The 24,411-nt window shown below is 42.9% G+C and overlaps 1 protein-coding gene across 9 annotated transcripts in view; it reads right to left on the bottom strand.

Annotated features, from left to right (window-relative positions):
- SMOC1 (SPARC related modular calcium binding 1) overlaps positions 1-24,411 on the bottom strand; it is a 171,740-nt gene that overhangs the window by 15,911 nt on the left and 131,418 nt on the right. For all 9 annotated transcript variants that reach the window (XM_058839493.1, XM_058839474.1, XM_058839483.1 and 6 more), the window contains 3 exons: positions 11,366-11,558; positions 10,214-10,296; positions 6,347-6,452 (listed from right to left, as the gene is read on the bottom strand). In XM_058839493.1, the coding sequence (XP_058695476.1) occupies positions 6,347-6,452; positions 10,214-10,296; positions 11,366-11,558 (382 nt within the window). The remainder of the gene's footprint in view (positions 1-6,346; positions 6,453-10,213; positions 10,297-11,365; positions 11,559-24,411) is intronic.

Raw genomic sequence — 24,411 nt, forward strand, 5'->3', positions numbered from 1 at the left:
TGACAAAATATCCTAATTCAAACTACTGCTTGGACAGAAAGCAAGGTTGCAATCTCTGGAGTACCTGTTTGAAGACTCAGAAAATCTATTATTTTGTACTACAAACGTTATGTAGCAACATTAGCAGCTGAGGCAAAAGGATGGAAGGGCACTAAGATCAGCCCACCATCTAGCTGGACTGCAGAGCCTATAAACCAGAGGGACCTGTTCCAGGATAAAAGAACACTAATGGACAGGAAGCTACAGAGTGAAAATTTAAATTAGTTCAGCTTTCATTCTAACACACACACTAGATACGTTTGTGGTCAGGACATCTTACAGGAGTTAAAGCTGTAAGTTTCTATGACTTGTAAATAATTTACAAGGATATGTATACCTTGCTTGGTGCTGTTGCTGAATGAAGAATGGTTGGAGAGTGACTGACCGCTCCAGTCAACACCCATGACAGAACTGATGATGTCCAACCGAAGTGCCAGCACTAAGCAGTGGAAAGCAGTGAGTTTAACAAACTGAGTTAAAATTCAAACTTGTTCTTGCTCTGCTTCCAGTTCTTACTCCCATTTTGTTGTTCTTTGCAGTTGCCTAAAGTTAAGGTCTGTAACAGTGGAACATGGTTTGAATCAGAGAGGATTACTATAACGGAATTGCAAAATGATCCTATATTTGTTTTTTTTTTATTCCTCCTTTCCTGTAGCCAAGGAATCAAGAAGCCAACAAAAAACTAAGCTGTGTTCAGACTAAACAAAAGGGTACTACACAGTCCAAATTCATTATGGGAAATGTATAATTCTCTACAGTTAAAACTTACCTCCCTTATTACAGGCCAGTTTCTTTCTCTCTTCAGGCTGAGTTGTATATGAAACATTATTCTGAACACAATTTTTCTAGAAATTGTAGGATAAATAATTTAGAAGGTTAAAAAATCACCTCCCTTCACTCCTCACTGACTGTTCAAAGACCTTCCTCTTACATGAACTCTCCTGGATCTTTAATTAGGCTAGAATTTCCATAAAAGAACAAAGAGAAGTTGGTATCCAACTTCAATTAAAATGCAATAGGAGTTGAGCATCAACTTCCCTGCACTGTTTAAAAGTGTCAATCTTTATTAAAACGTGGATTGGCTTCAGAACACCCTGGAGATGCACTGAGCTGTGCTTGCCTGCTTCAAACTGCTCAACTAGAGCATGAAAAGGAACCTCAGGGCCATTTTCTGGAGTACTTTCTGAGGCTATTACATGGGGAATAACTGGCAACTTTAAATTAAGGGACTGATAGCTGCTGTGCTACATGATAAGGGTGGCTGTTGTAAGCTGCCTGTTTACCTTGAATTCCACAGGGCAGTAATACTTTTGCTGATAATGCTGCAATCCATAATGCACACATTTTGGCACCTAAAACTAATTTCTGAATTGGCAGGGATCAAAGACAATTTCTCAGACAAGGGAAACCCAGACTGGGATTCCCTTTGATCTAGTTTAGTTTAGGCCTTGTGTAAAATGACTATATCAGAATTAGAAAAGAGAATAAAATGTACTAAAGCTAAGTCTAAATTCTTACATGCTGTTCCTATTATATAGTACTCACTTGTGAACAATTTCAACAATGTTTTGGGGTTTTTTTTCAGTAAGGATACCAAGCACTGGCTAATAAACCAGTTCCCTCCAAGTGCTCCCTTAATTACTTTGAAAACCTACATTAACAAGATGTGCCTTGGAGTTCTTACATAAATTTAAAATTAAGAATGAATTTTACCGGAGATTTTCTGTTTCAAAACTCTAAACGAAGTCTGTTTGGCTATTATGTTGTAATATAAACCAGGGCCATGAAGAAGGGAAGTTCTCATCTCATTTACATTATTGTAAAGCAAGAGTAACTCAATTAAAGTCAATAGCTTTGAACTTCCTTAAACAAGACAAGACCTATAAGGGATTACAAGGTTGTTTTAAGCATGCCTAGTTTAAAAAAAAAAAATAAAGTACGATTAGGTTTTGCTTACATGGCCTGCAAGAATCCAAACTACTGCCTCACTTTGCTGCTACTAGATTCTTTTTGGGCGCAACTTAGCACAGCTCTATGTAGTATTTCAAATGCCAATATCTAATTTCTCCTCATGTTTCTTCCTCATCATCCCACTCTGTCCTCCCCACCCCACCCCACCCCCCCAAAAAAATTAGCTAATATGGATATTAATTGCAAAGTCATTCGGCAAACACAGAAGTTTTCACTCACATATCCAGATTCAGACTGGAGGCATCAGGGTAATCTGATTTCCTGTATATCATACCCACAGAATGTGAATCAAATTTTTCTTGGGACCATAACTCAGGTTTGACTAAAGCAAGTCTTTCTGAAACACATCAGGCCTAACATGAAAGCCTTAGAGATGGAATCAGTCGTGTCCCTCATGACTTCACTCTGGCTTAGAATTGCCCTCATTTTAAAGAAATTCTGATCACAAGTTTGTTTATATTCAGTTAATCATGTTCTTCCCTGCTCAGCTTAAGAGCCTGCAGAGCCTTTGTCCCTACAGAAATACTCAGATTTTACAAAACCAACTTCTAATATTTTTTTAAATTTTTTTGTATTATTATTATTATTATTTCAATACCCTAAGGATGTCTGAGCTCCTTAAGACTCTCACTGTTGAGCTTTTTTAGTCCTTGACACTTTGGAAAGTCTCTCCTCTACCTTTGGTCCTTTATTTTAATATTGATATTAAATATGCATACTGTATGCCTGTATCATCTCTCTGCTGCCACAGAGAAACAGAAATACTTCATTCCTGTGGCTCCTCTGTTTGGTTAAAATGTATAGAACAATATACAGTTGACATGGGGGTACAGCTGGCTGTCTGCCTGGCTGCCTCCTGCATCAGGCATAAGCTTTGCTGGGGATATGTTAAAAATTTAGGTTGGATAATGGGATACATTTGCTCAAAATCTGAAAAAGGCCCAGGAACATGAAATGCTCAACACTGAAAGGAGCAAAAAGAGGAAGGCTACAGTGTGTGTTTGAATATAGAATCTGTTCTGCCATCATGATGGCATCAAGATGAAGAAGAGCCCGCAAAAGTAGTGGTTGCCTCACAGATAAGAAAACTGACATTAAAACTGACATGACTGATACTAAGAAATATCAGCTAGCCAGACCTCTAGCTTTCCTTTACAACATGAACTTCCCAGTAAATCTGGGCCAGGGAGACACAGGATAAGCACTGTCACAAATCACAATAACTGTCACAGTTATTTTGTCAGTTGTTAAGGCTGAAAATTAATTAAACGTGTAACTAACCCAAAAGGTAAAATATCCCTTCGTGTTGGAAAAGAGCTCTCATTGATACTGCCAAAGTCAAGATAGGTCACCTAGACAATTTCAGATATACACAGAATCATAAAATTGTTAATTGGAAGAGACTTCCAACAGAATTGGAAAATACCTCCACGATCATCAATCCCACCTGTCTATGCAGCATCACCACCATGTTCACCACTAAACCATGTCTTCACAAGTTCCACATCTGCACGTTTTTTTTAACTCTTCCAGGGATGGTCATTTTACTACTCCCCTGGGCAGTCTGTTCCAATGCTTGACAACCATTTCTGTAAAAAAGTTTTTCCTAGTTTCTAATCTAAGTATCCCTTGGCACAACTTGAGGTAATTTCCTTTCATCCTGTCACTTGTTATCTGGGAGAAGAGACCAACCTCCATCTCACTACAGCCTCCTTCCAGGTGATCGTAGGGAGAAATAAGGTCCTCCCTGAGCTTCCTTTTTTTCCAGGCTAAACACCCCCAAGCTCCCTCAGCTGCTCCTCATAGGACTTACTCTCCAGACCCTTCACCAGCTCCACTGCCCCTCTCTGGATCTGCTCCAGCCCCTCAGTGTCTTTCTTGTACTGATGGGCCCAGAACAGAGCACAGGGTTGAGGTGTGGCCTCATCAGTGCCAAGTACAGGGGGACAATCACTGCCCTGGTCCTGCTGGCCACATTGTTCCTGATACAGGCCAGGGTGCCATTGGCCTTCTTGGCCACCTGGGCACAGCTGGCTCATATTCAGCTGCTGTAGATCAGCTCTCTCAGATACTTTTCTGCCAGGCAACTCTCCAGTCACTCATCCCCCAGCCTAAAGCACGGCCTGGGGCTGTTGTGACCCAAGTGCAGGATCTGGCACTTGACCTTGCTGAACCTCATACAATGGCATTGGCCCATCGATCCAGCCAGTCCAGATCCCTCTTGCCCTTCTGTAGGTCAGTGCTCCCACACAACATGGTGTCATTTGCAAACTTGATAAGGGGGCACTCAATCCCCCTGTACAGGTTGTTGAAGATGATATTAAACAGGGCTGGCTCCAATACTGAGCCCTGGGGAGCACCACTTGTGTCTAGCCACCAGCCACCCTCTGGGTCCAGCTGTTTTTTACCCAGCAAAGAATACACCTGTTCACACCACCAGAAGCCAATTCCTGAAGAGAGAACTCAAGATATTCCTCACCTTGGGACTCTTGGAAAGCAGGGCTCACTGCACAGAGACAGCTTCCCAACTCCACAAAACCATATGAAATATGTACTGATAAAAATTTTATATAAATATCAAAAATTCCCTGAAATTAACTTTTAAAAAAATTAAAATGGTCCCATCATGGCCTGTTGGGTTGCAAAAGTTTGACACATGTTCTTTGGGGTACATGCATAGTCTAGCTGAGGCACATGGAAAATTAAACCAGAGCAGTTATCTGAATTTAATCATGGCTGTGGGCAGGCAGAGTATTTGGGTGGTAGCAGTCTTTTGCCTTACCAAGGACAGCCTGCTAAAAGATTTAATTTTCCCCTTGCAATTGGGCTGCTGACATTGGAGTGGAAAATAAATCAATATGATGACTGTGTGAAGAGCTGGACAGTGAAAAATTCTACTAGAAAGGCCTCTATTGAAAGCTGAGAAATACACAAAAGCTTGGGGAACATTAGAAAGCAAGCCTGCTGGTTTATAGAAGTGCAGTGGGGGCATACATCTCTGGTCTCTACAACATTGGTTTATACTAAGCTTTATTTTAAGAGTGATGATTACATTGGCTGTATTTCAGTCCCAGTGCCAAAGATGCCAAATAAATATCAAATACTCTCCAGGGCTTCCCACCACCCCTACCCACTGCATTTGAACCATGCAAATTAGACAGAATTGACATTGGAATGCTTAAGTCTGGGAGGGAACGATGTATTTCCCATCCTTGGGGCATTTTTCATCCTGTTTATATGAATACAGACATGCCAGGCATATAGCACTAATCAATGGGTTACAGAATATTCAGCAAGCAGGCACACATACAAGTCCCTGGCCTGATTTGTAAGGTCTAAATAAATTAAGTTAAAACCATATGAATTCACAAGTCCATACTGAAGCCAAGGGACACAGCCATGCCACCCAGGACCTTGAGTAGTCTTGAACAGTTAAAAGATGGCACTGGTTCCTTCTCCATTATGAAAAAGGAAAGCAGGGAATCAACATTACTGTCAACACATTGGAGGAATACCCACAGAAGTAAGGTATGTGCAGAGGCACTTCCATCTCCAGACCCCTGTGAACATGAGCACATATCAGTCATTGCACATCCCTGCAAGCTGCCCCAGCACTGACTCCTTTTATAGTCAGGCAAACCCAGAACCACAGAAGCCTTGCCTAGCTGAGGCAGGGTAGCACTTTTTAAATCCATCACGGCTCCTTCACAAGGGCCTGTCCCGAGGCAGCGCTGCAGGGATCTGCTGTTACCAAGCAGGAGGGGGAGACACAGCCTCAGCTTTCCTCCAGTTCCCCAGGAACACAGACTTCTGCCCACCTCTTGCAACAGGCCTGACCTGTTGCTCCTTCCAAAACGGGTGGACACGCAGCTGGTCAGAGGGGAGGGCCATGAAAAACAGCTCCTCTCCTCATCGGCAGGCTGGCTGCAGCCTCACAGCAAAGTCACTGCGCTGCTCCTGCCAAGAATTTGGTTCACATTCTTCACTCCCTGTGGTAGCCACTAGGCCACACGGTCTCCTTCAATCCATTTGCATTTTATTAGGTCTTTTCATGCACCAAGAGACAAAAGAACAAGCCACTTCCTCCCACTGAGCTCTCATTTCACACTTCAAATGGGCTATACTAACCTTTATGGTGGAGCAGCTGCCAGGGAGGAGGGGCAGGAGGAGGAGAGCAGCACCAGGATGACAGGACAAAGCAGCCTCAGATCCTCTCCCAGCAACCCAGAGGAACCCAAATCAGTCACAACACCACCTTTCCTGCCTGCCCCCACCTCAGGGCACCCAGAGCTCTGCGGCCACCTGGGTGGCATTCAGCCATGCTTTCTGGACTCACCTCCCACCCCCAGTAGGTGCTGCTGAGTTAATAGCCTGTACCATGTCCGTAGTCAGAGCATCAAGTAAGCTGGTAATAAATTCAACTTTCTTCCCTTCTGGGCAGCCTGCAGAAAGAAAAGAGGAGATTTAAAGCAAGAACACACAGGCTTACTCTCCTACCCCAAATCAGCAAGGACCAGTCAGAACCTCCTTCGTTTTTAAGACAGCAACAACCATCAACACAGCCCCTAAGGAAAGGCAGAAGAATCCCTCAGTGGGTTTCTGTGCGTGGCAATTTGTCCTGCAGCTTTTATCCAGACACATGCAGGGTCAGCAACAATATCTGGCAAGAAGTCTGTGTGGTTAGCTTTATGGTCTCACCCAGTTCTCTACCAGCAAAACTGCAGGGATGCGCTGGAAGTGCCTGGCAGGCAGGAGTTCCCATGGTGACACTTGCAGAGAAGTTTACAAAACAATTCATTACCTCCTGGATCATCTTCTGAGGCAAATGTGGCTGTTCTGAGGCCCTAATTGACAGATTAAAGTATCCCAGAGCACAAGGCAATGTCTGCTGCTTGCACTTTCCTCTTCAGGCACAAAAAGTATTGCCTGCCAGCACCTACCACAATAATTCATTCTTTGCATGATTGCTCTACATAGGAAATACGTCAAACTGAGTTGGTATGTGGTACTGTCACCCCCAGTCACTGCTGGCTTAAGCAGGACAGAGTGGGCTGAAGATGAGCTTGGTAACCATTTCCATCACTTAGTGCTGAGACTGTCTAGCTCCCCACCTTCATAACCAGAGTGACAGAGCCTCCCATCCAAAACAGTGCCAGCCTGTTACAATGAAACTCTCCATCTCCTCACCTTTAAAAGGCAATCTATGCTGTTTCCTTGCTGCTTAAAGTAAGCTTCCTTTACTACCCCATGAACACTGTGATAACTGTTCTAACCTGGAACAAGGTAAGGAACAAGGAACCAAGAACAGGTGTGCTTAAGTTGAACACCATTACCAGGATGACATTACACTGTCAAAACTGTTGTCCAAAACCCATCACCTCCCATCCAGCTGTTTCTCTTGATGTGACAGGGAAGCCATCACCACATCCCTCACCTCTTTCTTAAAACCACCATGCACTACCAATTTTTCAGCTGATTAGGGCAGCAGATGTCAGAAAACAGCCTCTCACAGCACCATCGAGCGATGTCTATATACTTTCTGCTTTTCTTGAACAAGCAAAGAAGAACATGTACCACAAATAGAGCACTGGAAACTTACTGTAATCCTTTGACAGCTGAAAGCAGCTTGCAAATTGATCTGACAAAAGTCCCTCCTTTGCAGTATTACAGGCTCTGTCCTCTGCAATAGCTAACCAGCAGTCCTTAGCCTGTCTCCGTATTATGTACACTACACACACGCACATCCTTCAGCGCTCATTTGGCACATGGTCCAGAAAATGTCACCATTTAATGGGTAAGCTGCTATTGCAGCCAGAGTAGACCACTCACTTAAAGGAGCTTTTTGTTGAGGTAATGTAAAGGCTGAAAAACTTTTTGCTAGAAGTCATCTCCCTGGGCTCTCAGCGTCTCACCATCTGCAGGAATTAGCAGTTTACCATTTGCTATGTACAAGCAACATTTTCCTTCCTTCTTCCTTTTTTACTTTTGGACACTATCATGACAGGTTGTGCAGAGAGCATGCGTAGGCGTGCAAGGATCTGAACTTGTGTCTTTCCCACCTGGGCCTCTGCAGGGTGTTTTCACACAGGCCAAGATGCACATGGCCTGCAGCACTGAGAGTCTAAAGAATGGGCAAACCTCTATAAGAGGAATAAAAGAAAGGGGTCCCCTGGACAGAAGTGAGTGCAAATTAAAGTAGGAATTTTTCTTGACATTCAGTTCTGCTAAGAAATGAGCAGAAAAAAAAAATCTCTCTCACCCCCTGCAGTTCTGGCTCATCAGTAAATTTTTGCATACAAGAGCAGCTAATCAAACAAACCTCAAGACAGTATAAGAAGTTCATGCAGCACAGAATTTCTCAGGCAGGCAAACCAGGATCAGATCCTCTGTCTCCCCACCTCTCTATAGACAGGGGTATTTTCAGTGATAGGAATCACAGAATCAGAGAATGTGGCTAGGGTTAAAAGGAACCTTAAAGATCATCTAGTTCCAACCCTCCTGCTAGGAGCAGGGATGCCATTCACTAGATCAGGCTGCTCAGGATCCCATCCAACCTGGCCTTGAGTACTTCCAGGGATGGAGCATTCAAAATTTCTCTGGGTAACAATCATGCCAACCAATGCAGCCAAACACAGAGCTTGAAGTTTACACAGGCACAGAAAACTGGCTTGAGCTGAGAGGGCAAGTCTCCTGGAGTTTGATATTGGGACCAGACCTCTAAGCTATAGAACATCCTGTGTCCTCTTCTGCATCAAGCAGTTCTTGCCCCTTTGTCTGGCTTCAGTGAAGAATGGAAGGGAGAAGGGAAACAAAACCAGTCTGTCTTCTTGAGATCAGAAACAGAGTCTCAAAGAAAAAGCCAAAGAGCAAAGGATTTTTGCAGAGGATTTCTGGAGAGGCAGGGGAGAAGTGCAAGGATAGGCAGTAAAGCAGTGGGAGAGGGGGATGGGGAATCAAGGAAGTAAGGTTATTCTATTTTAGTGTGATTTCCTAAGGAAATGAGCCTTAATGTAATCCATTTAGCTGGCTTCCCTCCCCCTACCCCACAACATAATATTTGAACCAATTGGTCAACTTCCTTTGAATGTGAAATGGAGGCAATAGGAAATTTTAACATGACTCATGAAAATTAGGAGCTGCATAGAAGAGAGCCCTGCTGAGAGCACGGTTGCTAAGCAGAAAGGTCTGGGGTCTGAAGTCAGGAGCCAGAAGGATAACAATTAGGAGACACACAAGACAGATCTGGGGAAAAAAAAAAAAAATCTCATTTCCTTCGCTAACCTGTTCAGGAACTCACTTTATGCTACTCATAGAACGTTAGGCTGAGCCAGAGTCACCAGCTATTTCTGCAGAATTACTGGTGTCCACCACTCCCTCATGGTGCAGAGGGACCCACTGTAGCTTATATTTTCAAGCTGTTCCTACTGAGGTGAGCAATGGTTGACCTTACCAGTCACCTTGTCAGTGAAGGCCCCTCACTCTGCTCCTTAGAAGGAAAAAACAGAGCACAGGCAGGTGGGATAGCATTTTTAAGAGCTGCACTGACACCAGTGCCCAGCACATGCTCCTAGCAGCAAAAGCATAGGCAAACAGCAAATTAGACTTGTCACTCTGTTAAGAAGGAAAATTAGAATATAAAACAAAGAGCAGTGGGAAATAAAATGTACCCCAGGTAGAAAATGAGGAATTAAGTCCAGCTAAGTGAGAAGCCATCATTGGGTAAGGGACCTTATTACACCATGGGTGCTGTCCTCCCTGGTCCATGCAGACAGTGAGGGAGCAAATCAGTCCACCAACAACTGGCACTTGTGTCCTCTTTTGTGACTCAGGGAGCATCAAGCTGCTGAAAAGCCCCACTAAACAGAAAGGATCTTGTCCTGGTCAAGCTTTAAGGAACATTCAGTGTTGAGCCCATTCTTCCCCCTGAGTATCTCCAGGCATCCTGATTTCTCTCCCGAAAATTCTAATCCCAGAAATATTTTCAAGGGGCAGACAGGTAATAAATATACCCAGGACATAGCCAGCCTTTTCCAGTTCACTCCTGAACTGGAGGTGATCTTAAAAAAACCCCACAGAATAAACCCCATAGTAAAGCAAACACTGTGAGGAAAATCCCCTATCTCCTCAACAATATTCTTGGCCTCTTAAGAGTTCCAAGGTGAGACAAGGTAAGAAGGCAGAGACAGGATCCTGTTCCTCTAACCTGGAAGTTCTCTGTCCTTGAAGGGATCATCAACCTCTGTGCTCTTTGATCTGGCATCGCTTTCACACACTGGGGTCTCATACCTGAAAAAGGAGAACAGCAAAAGCTAAACTATGTAACAGGCTTAGTATCATCACATGGTCTCTAATTACAGACTGTTCTGAGCTGGAAGGGACCAGCAAGGAACATCAAGTCCAGCTCTTAAGTGAGTGGCCCATATAGGGATCAAATCCACAACCAGGCCATGATTACTATGCTTTGATCAGCTGAGCTGATCTCAGGGTCAATGGGTTGTGCCTTGTCTGCTTACTGCAGGGGAACCCAATAAACCTCCAGAAGAAATACCCCTCTCAGGCATCTGTTTGTGGACAGTCAGCAACAGCAGCAGAAATGTAAAGATAAGGAAGAACACACTTTGAAGTCCAGTACCAGCTATCAACTGAAACCCACAAACAGCACAGGGACCTCTTCCAGTTCTTGTGGACATAGGCTGAGATTTTTTTTCAAAGCTGTTCATGCTTTGCAGAATCACTATATCTAGCCAAGTTTAAGTCCCAGCTCTTACTGGCCTGTTTTTGCAACTTGCTAGACCCACAATTTGTTTCCAAACTCTAACTGAGAAAAGATTCCTCAGGTACTTTCAAAATAGAGAGTAACTGAAAATAAAAAAAATAGTAATAATAGTAAAAAAAAAATCGATCTCTGGTTTAAAGTCTACCCATGAACAACAAGCATCCTTCTAATTCCCTACTGGTCAGGATTCAAGAGGCTGCAACATGGAAATATAAAGCAGATGACTATGAAACAGACCCTTGTCTTTTCACTGCTCATGCCCATAATCCATATTCTTGAGCAAAGCCCCCGTTCCTCCTACCTCAGAAAAGCAAGCCAGCAGAAAAAAAAGGCTGCTTTGCATAAATACTTAACACAGAGAGAAGTATGGACAGTAATTAATGTCCACCAGCTCCTATAGAAAGGGAGCTGCAAAGTAACACTCAGCAGGGAACATCACCTACAGCATTGCTTGCTCTAGGGAAAGCAGTGTAGAGCTGACTGCTCTAGAGTGAAGAACTGATTTCTCATTGCAGTAGTATTTTCTATATCTCATCTCCTCCAGCCAGGCACCTTCCCAGGCCTGCCTATAGCTCTCACCGAGTGGAAGTGCCAGGCAGGGGACGTCCTGTGTCCACCAGGACACACCAGCAGTACCCAGTCGACTGGTGGCATTGCACTGGTTTGTAGAGTCCTCCAGGAGCACACTCGGGGATGACGATACCCTCACGCGGGTTCTGCCGGGCCTCCTCCAGGGCGCTCTGCCTCTCCTGGTCACAGGAGTCAACTTTTTCTGGAAGACAGAAGGGAGGTTGGAGGGGGTGGAAAAAGAATCAAATCAAGATCACTTTCCTCAGGCCAGCAGGATATGTGTATCCTTCACATCAGGAACCCTTTGTGTCTGTTTCCTTCTCATCAAGCATCAGTACATCTGCATCCTCAGGGACCGAGGGACTTCTGGGTTGAGAGCTTTCTCCTACACTTAGCTGTGACACAACAAGATTATGGACTACAGACATTGACTGCCAGCTGCTCAGGATGCCAGAAACAGCAGAAACTCTTCTTGATCATTTGGGTTTTGGAAATGAACTATCGGGTAAAAACAATTCGCTCTCAATGCAGCCATGAGGTAAGAATTTCCCAGATTATGCTTTTGCAAGCTGAGAGATCCTAAACTGTGACTTGTATTTTCCAGTTAACAAAGGAGGCAAACACCCTGCCCTGCCGTTCCATCTCTTTCTCCAGACCGCAAAACACTTCTCCCACTCAACAGCACCTCTCCAACATGATCCCAAGAGAAGCAGGTTATGTTTGAACACAGGCTTATCCAGCACAGACAGCATCTGCACACACCTCAGCAGGGAACAGAACAGGATATCCCATTCAACCCCCACTGCCATCACCTCTCCAGCACTTTCCACTGTTGTCCTCACCTGGAAAACAAAGGGCACCCAACACTGCTTATACTGAGTGGCAGGTAAGGCCCGGTTCCTTAATAACCTATAACACAGGAAAGGCTATTTCCAAAGATACTGTCAAAGCGAACGGTAGTGGCATGCACCAAAGATCAGGAAGAAGCCCAGAAGTGGCTTCTGCAGCCAGCCTGGCACACAGAGCCCTAGCACTGTCCATGCACCCAGCATTCCTTTGCATGTGTGACAAGAAACTCCAGCAGGTCTGCACAGAATCACCTGAGTACAGCATGCCTGGGTACCAGAAGCGTTTTTACTGGTTTCTAATTGAACTGGTGCAGCTGGAAGAGTCTCAGAGACCCCAAAAAGTCTCACTCCCCTCAACATTTCACATCACTGTCAAGGCTGGGAATGTGAAGGGCACCTGAACTTTGCCATATACAAACCCATACAATAGAAACACAGAATAAAAACTTTTAAGTGTCAGTAAGTCTGACTCAAACAGAGAGAAACTTGACTGGGAAGGAGCAGGGGGGCATAAAGTCAACAAAAACTGAAAGGAAACTTAAGCCTCAGCTGATATTTAAGCTGACTTCTCTTTGCTGATGGATTTCACATCTGAGAAAAAAAAAGAAAAAGGAAAAAGGATAAAAAAGAAAAAATAAAAAGGAAAAAACCAAAACAAAAGACTGTTCCCAAGATGTACTAGGACAGAGAAGTCATTGAGCCAGAAGCCTGCGGGCTCCCTAACAAACCGCTTACATCAAAGGGCCCCACTTACCCACAGTCTGCTGACAGCAATTCACTTGGCCATCAGGTGAGGCAAAGCACTCAGGCAGCTTGGGGGAAGCGAAAAAGCAGGGGCAAAATTCTCTATCATCATTATATTATAAGCAAAAGGAAGAAAAACTTCTGCTAGAGAGAGCTACATTCCGAGAATTTTTCTATCTAAATCCCAAAAGCTTCCTGAGTGCACAAAGTCAAACCAAGATTTCTCAAGCCCTTTGAGTCTTGCAAAACTCAGTAAAATTACACTGAAAAAAATAAAGTGTGCTTTCTTTTTGTGTTAGAACAAAGAAATATGCCACTTTTATTGAAACCAAGAGAAAAAAAATGTATTTCTTTAATGAATTAGTATCTTATTTTACATACATTTGCAGTTAGGTATGTAAATTACACAGAATAAATCTACATATTTATATATTTGTGCTATGCCATAAGAAAATGGAAAAAAATCTCTGCACATATTAATAGAAATTTGTGGGAACTGAATAGTCACATTTACTACCAAAATATGTAACTAATTGGTAGTTATTTCTGTTTGAAAGCTGTTTAAGGGCTGAGTGAAACAAATCTTACAGGCTTTGTTGATATCAGATATATGTAATGATGCAAACTCTGCCTTTGTCACCAGCATTCAATAGCCCATCATTAGCAATGACAGCAGTACAACTGAAACATCAGGGAGATCATACTTCACTCAGTTCCAATGTACATCTAGAAGTAGCTGCCATGGAAGCTCCTCCCTGCTTTACAGATTCCTACTTTGTCTCATTTACATGCCGAAGAGTCCCACATGGCACAGCTCTTCTCTGAACCCCTTCCAGATCCACCATGCCCTCCCTGAGCTGGAGGAGATCGGAACGGCAAACACATTGACTCTGACAACAGCCTTGTGGAAAGTTCCTTCAGTGACATCTGTCTACAAAGCAGAAAGTATTAACTAGCACCAGCCCCCAAAGAGACTCTTTGCTCCAGGCTACCACTCTAACAGCACTTAATTCCCTTAAAAAATAAACGTTCATATTAACACTCGGGTATTCAAAAGGCAGCAAAATCAGCTGGGAAATCCATACCGTCAGCTTCACTAGTCTGGGACTTGGTGTGAGCTGCATGCAATGTCACCCTGAAAGATTGTCTCATGGGTAACAAGGGACCATCAAAGGCTGTCCCAGCTCCAGGGGGACCACTCCAAGTCCTCCTGCTCCAGTCAAATTGCTTACTGGAAACTCTGCTGCTGTTGCCAAGGCCAGGTTAGTGGAGAATAGTGAAAGCCTATGGCAAAGCTAGAAAGTTTAATGCCAGGTACGAAATTAAGCTGTCATCTTAGAAACCAGCATATATTTATTATACATGCAGGGTACTTAAAAGCCTATTCCCTGTTAATGGGAGTTGCAGGCACACAAAGAAAGGTTCTCCTTCTTTCCCTAAACTAAACATTTCTTAGAGAGAGAAAATTTAAGATGGCAAGTCAGTGGGACACAAACAGCCTTCCTAGAACAAATAATAATATTATGCCCATTTATTTATTTACTTTAAAGGCACTGTCACATTCTACTGTTTTCTGCCATCTCTGCTTTGACTTGACCATCAGCAAAGAAACCAAGTAACACTTGCCATCTTAGTGCTGCTGGGGAGTGAAACCTCAATATGACAGCAAATCTAGATTACAAAAAAACAAATTTCAGGAAAAAACAATAGGAAATGTATATCACACAAAGAGAAGAGTCACTGGCAGCAATATCCATTTTACCTCAACTGCTCAGCTCTAAAATGCTAACTGTTCCTTACTCTTGACTACTTCTACCACTCATTAAAACATATTTTTAAAGTAGTGTCTCTGAAGCCATGAGCTATGGCAGAAAAACAGGGCTTGGACATCTGCAGTTGCACATTATTAATGCAATAATTCTCCCCTAGTAATGGCCTTCTGAGAAATACATGGTCAGATTCATAAAAAGGTCTCTCATTCCTGGTCCCTTAAGTACATATATTCAAACATACATTTAGTGCCTGCACAATAAAAATAAAAATGATGGATGAATTAAGGGACTCATCTGACTGTCTAATAGACTATATGGTTATTAAAGAGATTGGATGCTTGTTTACCCCACAAAGCTGAGAAGAGAGAGTGTCTAGTAGCATCTAGCCAAAGGTTTGTGCTTAACAGTTCTCATACTCATATTGCAGGGCTATGTGCAGCCACTGGGGATGGGGCAGCCTCCCCCAGCTGCTCTCCTGACACACAACACCTCTCACTGCCACCAGAGCCAAAGCACCAAGCATCATTCACTGTGGCTGTGAAGGTGCTGTGGGGATAATTATGGTGGGATACAGGGAACATCTGCCATCCAGCCACAGCAGATTATTTTCTGAACTTTGCTCTTCTGCATCCAAATCTTTTCTTTTTAAAAGAAGAGGAAGACTGTGGCACCAGAACCAACCACCTTGGAGAGATTCCTACACCCTTAAGAGACAGGATTCTTTCTTCTAAATCAGGCAAAAGAGAGGGTCTAACCTCCCTCTATGCTTCTGCCCAGCCACAATGAACCCATGTGAATAGCCTAACCCCAGAGCTACAGGCTGTACCAGGCAGGGCAGATTTCCTTCTCTTTTTCTCTCTCTCCCTCATTTCCTTTGACCAGAAATTCTGTCTGGACCAGCAAAACTTTTCCCATGGAATTCCCACAAAAAGCTTCAGTTTTAATGAACAAGCATTCATCACAAGGGAGGGAAAAGGTCTTTTACTGAAGAATTCTTGACCAATCCCCATTGTTAGCACTGCAACAGGGACCTAATTTTAAAAATAAATAAATAAATAAATAACCCCAAATACAGCTCCCCCAAATTTTTTTTGTCCATCTCCCAACTTTCCTCTCAGTGAGGCATTAGTGCAGCACAAAACAAAGGGGAGCAGCATGGATATTTAGTGCCAAGTTCCTACTGACCTTCTGTGCCAACCCAAACATGAGAACCAAGTGTCTTTGTGCCTCAGTTTTCCTTTCAGTGAGGAAAAGTGTTTGCCTGTCTCCCAGGGGAGCTTAATTCAGACAGGGTCAATTTCTCATGTGTCTTCACACTACTATGGCAGAGAACAAGAGCTTTGAACTGGTTATTTTACCACAGAATGTACATAAGCTTAAAGCTGCTTTCACGTTGTACATAAGGAAGCTCTAATGTGAACAGGAGCTAGGTCTACTCCGGGAGAACAGGTACCTCATCCCAGGACAAAAGCTGTGGGCAGAAAGCAAGTTCAGCACAGGTTACACCAGCAGCCTAAATCTGCATCCTTTCCTCCTTGGAGGGGAAGGAGCATTTGAAAAGCCTTAAGTATGCACATGCACAAGTGCTGGCAGGAGCAGCAAGGCAATGCAGTAAATAGGCCCTTATTGCCTGTCCCCTGAGCAGGGCTGTGGGTGGAGGGAGAGAAACAACCCCTTCTGTGTTTACTGGGAGCACAATAACAGCTGAGCAAATACGGCTCATGGGGATAGCATAAATCTCTCCACACCTCTGTTAGTCATCAGTACTGATACCCACTCCACCCTGTTCTGTCTGGGATCATGGTCCCTCCAGAGTTTTCTGGCTAACGTGAAGGTAAAAAGAAAAACAAACCTTGCAGGTGTTCCCATACTGTACCAGTTGAGCAGACTTTGCTTTACCTTGGTACTCACTCAATTTCATTTCTCAAGGCATAGGCTACAGAGGAAGCAGATGTTACTACATGTTCCAGTGCTGAACAAGTACAATGCAAAGGTTTAACAGGTGGGTTATAAATTTCAAAAATGCATTATTCCAAGTGGCTCATTAAACTTCAGCTATCCAGGAACACATGCTTCCCCTGCCATTTTCCTTCTGCTCTAAAAGATAAGGCTGCACTGCATTCCCAGCAGTGTTATATGATGAGAAGCCTATTCAAAATCTACCCTCTAGCTTGAAATAAGGAGGACTTGCTGAAGGAAGCACCCTCTCACGGATTAGAGCAAACTTAGTGAGGGACTTTCTGATGCCCAACTTATGGTCATTTTGCAGAACTTGTGGCCATTGCGTCCTGCCCAGATAAAACAACAGTATGCTCCATGGGGTTCCCAACCCACACAGGAATAAAGATCCACACCTGCACATCTTGAAACCTGTCAGTCGACAGCTACTTGTCCTTGCAATTCTAACTGAAATGCCTTCCAGGCAGACCCTGGACTCTTTGTACCATCCCACCTCACAAGCAGTCAGTCACACAGTCCTAGCTCTCCTAGAGCTATAGCCAGACTAGCTGAAGGATGGCAGAAAAAGAACCATGCTTTTTTCATGGCTGTGGTACATCATCCTGGAAAAAAACTGCAAGTATTTCCATGCTCATATACAATGCATTAGAGCTCTGAATAAATTCTGGTTCATTAGAGAATATTTTAAGTTGTGTCATTCTTGTAACCAAGTAAGGAAAACGCAAGCTATGTACAATTACTATGAGATAGTTACCTAACACAGCAGGTTAAGAAAAAGATGCTCTCCAAGACAAGAGGTCTCAAAAGTTCTCTCTTTTGAAAGCTACCATGAGACTTGTATCAAATTAAATGACCACTCTGGCCAATGGAACAGAGCATCCAATTTACAGACCGAGCTTCAGGAAAGAATTCTAAGTCACTTTGATAAATGGTTTTAAATCAGTGTAATCACAACTTACAAGTCCAAACCATAGCAACCAGCAAGGAGAAATCCAGCACATGGGGAGAAAATTACTGGCGAGACAGAGAGACTTGGAAAAAATGGTCAGCAGCTTGGGTAGACCACAAAAAAGTCTGCAGCTTCATGATATTGCAAACAACAATAAAAAAAACAAAACAGGTAAATCCAGCTGTGGAATGTAATGAGAGGGGCTTCACATAAGGAACAGGCACAAAGTACTAGTGATTCTTTAAATCAGCCCTGTGTACGAGCACTGGGCACTGCACTTTGAGGGACAGGAGCACTGTTTGGCAAGAGGGCATGAGAGAGCAAGGGGAACAGGCAAAGGTCTACGACACTTGATCTATGAGAAAAGGCTAAAAGAATTCAATTTGTTTAGTCTAGGGATGACATTCAGTCTTCTGAAATGTAAAAGCTGTTCTACGAAAAAGAAAAAAAAAAACATAGATTTTTTTTTTCCCTTCCCCATGGGTACTTCAAGTAGCAGACAGCCTACTTGGAGAAAGGAGATTTAGGTTTGATATAAAAAAAGCCCTGGTGATAAAACTGTTCACTCATTGGAAGAGGCAGTGGCATCTCTGTTGCCAGATTAGGAACAGGTTACATGTGTCAGAGCTGCTACTAATTGGACATGACCCTGAGTTAAAACAGGGAGAAAAACCCACATGAATGTCTTCAGGTCTTTTTTGCTCTCCTCACACAAGTTGAGAAGGTCCAGCAGATCCTCAATGACTGAGGCAACCCCTTTGCTAACAAAGACTAAAATTCTGAAGATATTTGATCTGGTTTAGGTTTCCAGATTTTGGGGTCTGATCCCTGTTGCTGCAGGACACAAAATGATTCACACAGACACGGCTCCTGTATAACAGGGGAAAAAACTGGTTCTATTCTTACAACTTCAGTATTTATAGATTCTCAGCAATGACCAGGGTTGATAGTTAGGTTACCACCTTTCCAATCACACTGGTCGTGTGAGATGTCCATCAAAAGACGTGTATCAGAAAGAATGCATATCTATGTTTACAGTCACTGTCTTGGGAAAGTTCTTAGAAATTATGTAAACAAGATCGAAAATCTGAGTTTTCAGGGCGGCAGATCCCCTCTAATGCACCTGGCCTCCATATTCTTTATGACAGCTGTACCTGTGCAGTACCTTCAAAATGACAGCAGCTTCCATAGTCTTAGCAGAGAAAGTTTGGCATCAAAATGCAGCCTCTTCATTTCTTGACATCAGGATGTTTCCTCAGCAGTAGAAGAATCTTTCAACCTTAGACACTGCCCTTGTCATTTTGAGACAAAGCTACACAGTCTGTGTTTTTTCCTCCCTAATGCCTCTTTTCCATTTCACATAGTTTCTAAGCACTGTGAGCTTGTGGCATATCTAGCTTTGACATAAGCCACCTGTCTCTGAACACATTCGTTTTCCCTATGCTCCTTTTTCACTGCACTCTTTCCACACCAAGGAATTCTGTTCAATAAAACAAAAAACAATAGGTGTTTCTACTGGAGCCTTAGAATTATTGGGAAACTTTTTTCACTTCCACACCTGTTTTAGTCCCTGGAACAATGAGTACAGTAATTATTGCAGAACTTGCCTACCTCTTCTAGCTAGAGTATACAAGCACACTATTTTTACAGTGTTTTTACTCTGCAATTACAGGACACCAAACAGAAAGTCTGAAAATTGTCACAGGCAGGTAAAAAGTGGTTCAGACTGGTCTTCCTATCTTCAGCAACATTATATTTAATGGTACTTCTGGTGAGGCACAGAAGGCAAGAGAGGTTTATAGTGTGATGAGCCTTTTCATGTAGTGACAGATCAGCTTTTTCCTGTAATATTTTGCACTTCACAAGGAGGCAGAAGGAATTGCCTCTCACAGGAAGCTAGCCCTCACTTTTGGGTATTTATCTAGAGTCAGCTGTCTCTGCATGGAGTATCTGGGCTTTGGAAGTTCAATGACGTAACATGGGATTCAGACATCAGCCATGGGACAGAGAAACTTTGTCAGTGTCATGAGATAGATGTCCAACAGACACCCCCATGGAAGGGTAGGGTTTTCCAAAGCTCTGCAATGCAGCTCTTTTCCTTCACAGCCTTATGCTGTACTAGGCAATATTCATGGCCTTCTTGGACAACTCTGTGGGCAGCAGATGCTCATTGGAATACACTGACCTGTGTTTTAAACCAAAAAAAATCATGGGTTTTTTTTCTTCACTTCTGTCTTTGCAAATCACTCGCAAGCCCCGCCAAGGTTTTTGGTTTCAGGAGAAGCCTACCTTGATCTAAACCTTTCCCAGAGGTTATCTAGGAGCTAGTAATGACAGTTACCTTGAAAGAGCTCCCCCTTAATTGTGGTACTTCAGAAATGTGGTGAATTTGACAGGAACATTTCAAGAGAGGCAGGAAGGTGAGTCAATATGTGCAGCCTTTCTGCAGGCATCAACATACATTCAAATGGATGTCTGAAGTGCAGATCCACAAATGAGCCTGTGCCAAATGTTGCTATTACAAACAGCAAGGAACACTGTGCTGCTAAGGAATTACTTCAGCAAATGTATGCAGCCCCTCCAATCTGAACCAGCTTCTGCTAAAAAGCAAAACAAACTCCACAAAATTGACCACTCTCAGTTCTTTCCTGTACATCCAGGTAATGCCTGGTGCTGGAGTTTATTTCCTTTCCTTTCCCCACCAAATCTCCAGTGGTTTCAAATGTGGGGTTGTTTTCTGTTTCCCCTTTTACCCCGGCTTCTTGTATCTTTGTCTCTTCTCCTGCTGCTCCTTGTCCACTTGACTTAACTGGCAGCTGCAGAGTAGTAGTTATGACTCCACATCTAAAGTAATTTGTTTTCTTTCTTTGGAGGATAAGGAGGGGGGAGTGACTGAATTCTTTGGGAATGATTTATCACGCAGCTCTCAGGGGGAGTTTCATTTATTTGCCTAGCTGCATATGGTTTAACACCTATGGTTGCACGCTGATTATTATACAATGTTATTTTTCCCACTTGTATACTTTGCACCTTTTCATAGAGCAGATTAACTGGTCCCTAATGGCATGTTATTTATGACTTTGTTTGCTGGCTGTCTGGGAAGGGTCCTGGTCCTAGATTCTTCCATTCCCCCTGCTTCTGCTCTCTGCTACATACTCCCCTCTTCAGCACACACACCTGTCACACTGAGACTGTGGGAGAATCACCCTTGGGCATCACACATATCATCCTTCTCAGAACTTCCAGAAGAGGAGACACAGGCCTCCCAAGCAGCAGCCAAGACAGGAAAGGATGCCTGCACCACAGATGGAGCCAGAGGGAAGGGAGGGATCATAAAGTAATGAAGAAACATCACATTTTGGCTTGCAACAAAGCAGGAACTCAGCAAATAAGAGCATATATATTTGTTGTGAAAATGTAATGGAATTAGTAAGTTTTAATTTCATACTCAACAGGAGCTCCTCTTGAAATTGCTTTATTTGATATCAAGCCAGAATCTAAACTAAAATTAATTCAAAACAAAACCAAAACAAATCCTCACAAAAAGAAGGGCTGGGAGGATTAATACAAAGGTCTGAAGATAAATAGTTGTGTAAGATGGGACGATAGTCACAGACTTTTAGCCCAATAGTTTTGACAGGTTAGAGGAGCACTGTTGGGAGGTACTGACTCAAGATGCAGGAAAAGAACCAAGGAAGATACATTAATAGAGATCAGTTGAAAAGACAAAAGTTTTCTGACACACTGGTTCCCTCCCATGAACTCTTGTTCTTGACACCATCAATGACACTTTTTTCCTCTTCAGCTAGGGAGAAATTCAAAAGCCTTTAACTAATCCCAGGTGTTATGCCCAGAGAAGACAGAAGCACAAAAATGTTTACCAAAGAGGACTGCATTAGAATGTCATCCATAGGGACCAAAATTTTCCAGTTCAAATGCCATCATAGCATCTTACTCAGATGTCCCTAAAGCACAATTATTCCTGACTACAGCCCTCATAAAAGCAACCTACTTTCCTGATAAAGTGATAGCTATCTCCTTTTCTCAGTATCCTAACACTAACCAGCCACAGGTCTTGGGGAAGAGCCTACAATCCTGTATTAGACATTTGGACAGTAACAGAACTGGCACTGAGAGAGTCAGTTCAAACTAACACAACTAGTTTAGTAATAGTGGGAAATAGGAAAAAAGCAGCAGAAGAAGCAGAAGTCCATGGTCTCATGTCTTTAAATAACAAAGTGGAAAGTGCTGTGCACCAAGAGTAGGACAAGACACCTAAGGAATAAGGCTGCCAGGATAAAGACAGGTGTGGAATTACCCCCAATAACAAAACAAGAACATTGTTTTGCTTTCCAAGAAGCTCATCTGAATCTACCTGGCTCCCCGTTCTCTGCAGTGTTCGACATTTCCAAGGTATGAAGAAATTTTCTACAATTCCAGATAACTGTACATTCAACACATAGGTGCAAGGTCTCCCCACTCCAGAAAATAATAGAGGCATCAAGCTCTTTGTGTTTACCCTCACTTCTGAAAAAGACAGTTATAATAACAAATTAAACTCTTGTCTCACCTTGGCTATTTTTGGGGTATCCTACTAAAACTTGGAAAGAGCTTCCTTCTCAAGCTCTGTCTCATTATATGTTCATCTCACCTGATCAAGAAGAACTACTCTGATTCCCAATATAGTCTCAAGCAGACTCCTTTTTAATGTTCTTGATCACAGAAAGCCTCAATATGGATAAGACAACATACCCATGAGTACATTAACCCTTGGGGCAATTACTACCCCTGATCAATAAGAAAGGCATGCAGGAAAATAGTGTCATTTCCTAATTAAGTATTATAGAGAATGTTTTTGGGGGTGCCATGGGTGTTTTCTTCTCTTTTCTTTTGTTTTTTTCTTTTTTTTTTCTGCAAGTGGGAAAAAAGGCCCCTTAAGGAACACAGACAAACCAGAGAACTCAGGTCCTGATAATGACACTTGATATAATCACATCCCACTTCACTGTGCAGATCTCTGGAGACAAACTGCACTCAAGAACCATGAGACATCTCTTCAGGTGCATGGAGGGATATATACAGATGTGAAGTTTTCAAGTTTCCCCCTTTGAAAAGCCCTAAAGTCTGGGCTTCAAGTTGGCTCAATTAAGGAAAAGAAGTGTGAATACCACCATTCTTGTTTTCAAAGCTCATTCAGTTATGCTCTGTCCACTAAGAGCTGCTGACAGGAGAAAGCTCTATTACTGGAATGCCATCATGAGATGCCAGCACGATGCCTGGGTGCCAGAGCTTAACAGAATAGGCCACATGGAATTGGTCCCCATTCACCAAGCAGGATTTTGAAACAAACAGCTATGATTTTTTTCTTCTTTTTTTTTTTTTTTCCTAAACTAGGCACAGCACACACAAACCTGTCTTCAGCTGCTAACCTTAATATATTACTCATTCTTCCTTTCAAATAACGTCATTTTCAAAACCCCAGTGACTGAAGAATATTTACTTGAGGCTGCTACTGCTGGTTTCTCCAGAGCTGTTTATTTTTCCATGCAGGGGCTTATTACATCATTCTGTGGTTTTCTTAAAGGTTGTCACAGTAAGCTGGATACAGGTTGGAAACTCTTGCTAACTAAAACCAAATCACTAAGTAGCACAAATGAATTTGGAAATAACCCAACCCTGGAAGTGAGGAAAATACCTGGATTCCTCAGTGGAGATGGGGTGCTCCTAAACAAGCAGCCATTAGATTTCTTGGAAGTGGAAAACATTATCAAATGCTTCCCTAGATTGAGAACTTAAGGAAAAATAATCACTTGGACTGTTGCAGGCTGAAATAGGTTGGGGATGAGGGGAGGAGGCTGAAACAGTAAAAGCAGAATGAAATACAGTTGCCAGACATACTGATTAGAGAACAACCATTGCAAGAACCCCACCCAAATCACCTCCTGCTTGGCAGTGTTAAGAACTACACATCACAGGGAGCAGTGCTAGGTAACTGTCTTAGTTAGCTTAAGGTATCTGTGTGCATGCACATGTGGATGTGCATGTTTGGGAAAGGGGAGAACCAGCAAAAATTATTTCTGTCATCTTGCCACAACAATATTGTATTGATCTAGACCTTTTACTTACCAGAAAAAATTGAGACTTGCAGGATTCAGACAGACAGAAAATGTATTTAAGTGTAGAAAAACAATTTTTCAGCTGTGTAACAGTCCAGATGTCCATATTTTGGTTCCTGCCTCTGGCTGAGAAGGTTTGAACCTGCATCTCACCCTACTGAGTAAAGGGTGCCATTTAATTCTTTAAGGTGGGCTGGGGTAACAGTATTAGCAATCCCTCCTAGCAATGCTCTTTTACTGAGCATAGAAAAACTCACTGGCAAAATGCCTGGAGACATATAGATTCTCAGTCAAGTGCTCTAATCACCAGGCTGGAGTCATTCTGCTTTTCCTGATCCCTAGCTTAATAAGGATTTACACATGCCAGACAAAATGTAAGTGCTCCAAAAAAAAAAGAGATCAGTTTCAGAAGAACCTCTTCTGTTTGTCAACACTAAACAGAAGATGGAATACTCAGATTTCAAATGCAGCTCTTACAGGATACAAGCAGCATATATTACATGGGGTGTCACCAGCTCTGCAATGCTCAGCTGCCGGGTGGGTGGCTCACCTAACACTGACCAGAGACAATGACAGCAAATTAAAGAGTCCATTTGACTCCATATAACAATTCTGAAATTCTCCTCATGGCTGACATAGTGATGCTGCTTTCCAAGATGTCCAATGT

Source organism: Poecile atricapillus, chromosome 1 (assembly GCF_030490865.1).
Source record: "Poecile atricapillus isolate bPoeAtr1 chromosome 1, bPoeAtr1.hap1, whole genome shotgun sequence".
In the NCBI taxonomy this organism is placed as follows: Eukaryota; Metazoa; Chordata; class Aves; order Passeriformes; family Paridae; genus Poecile; species Poecile atricapillus.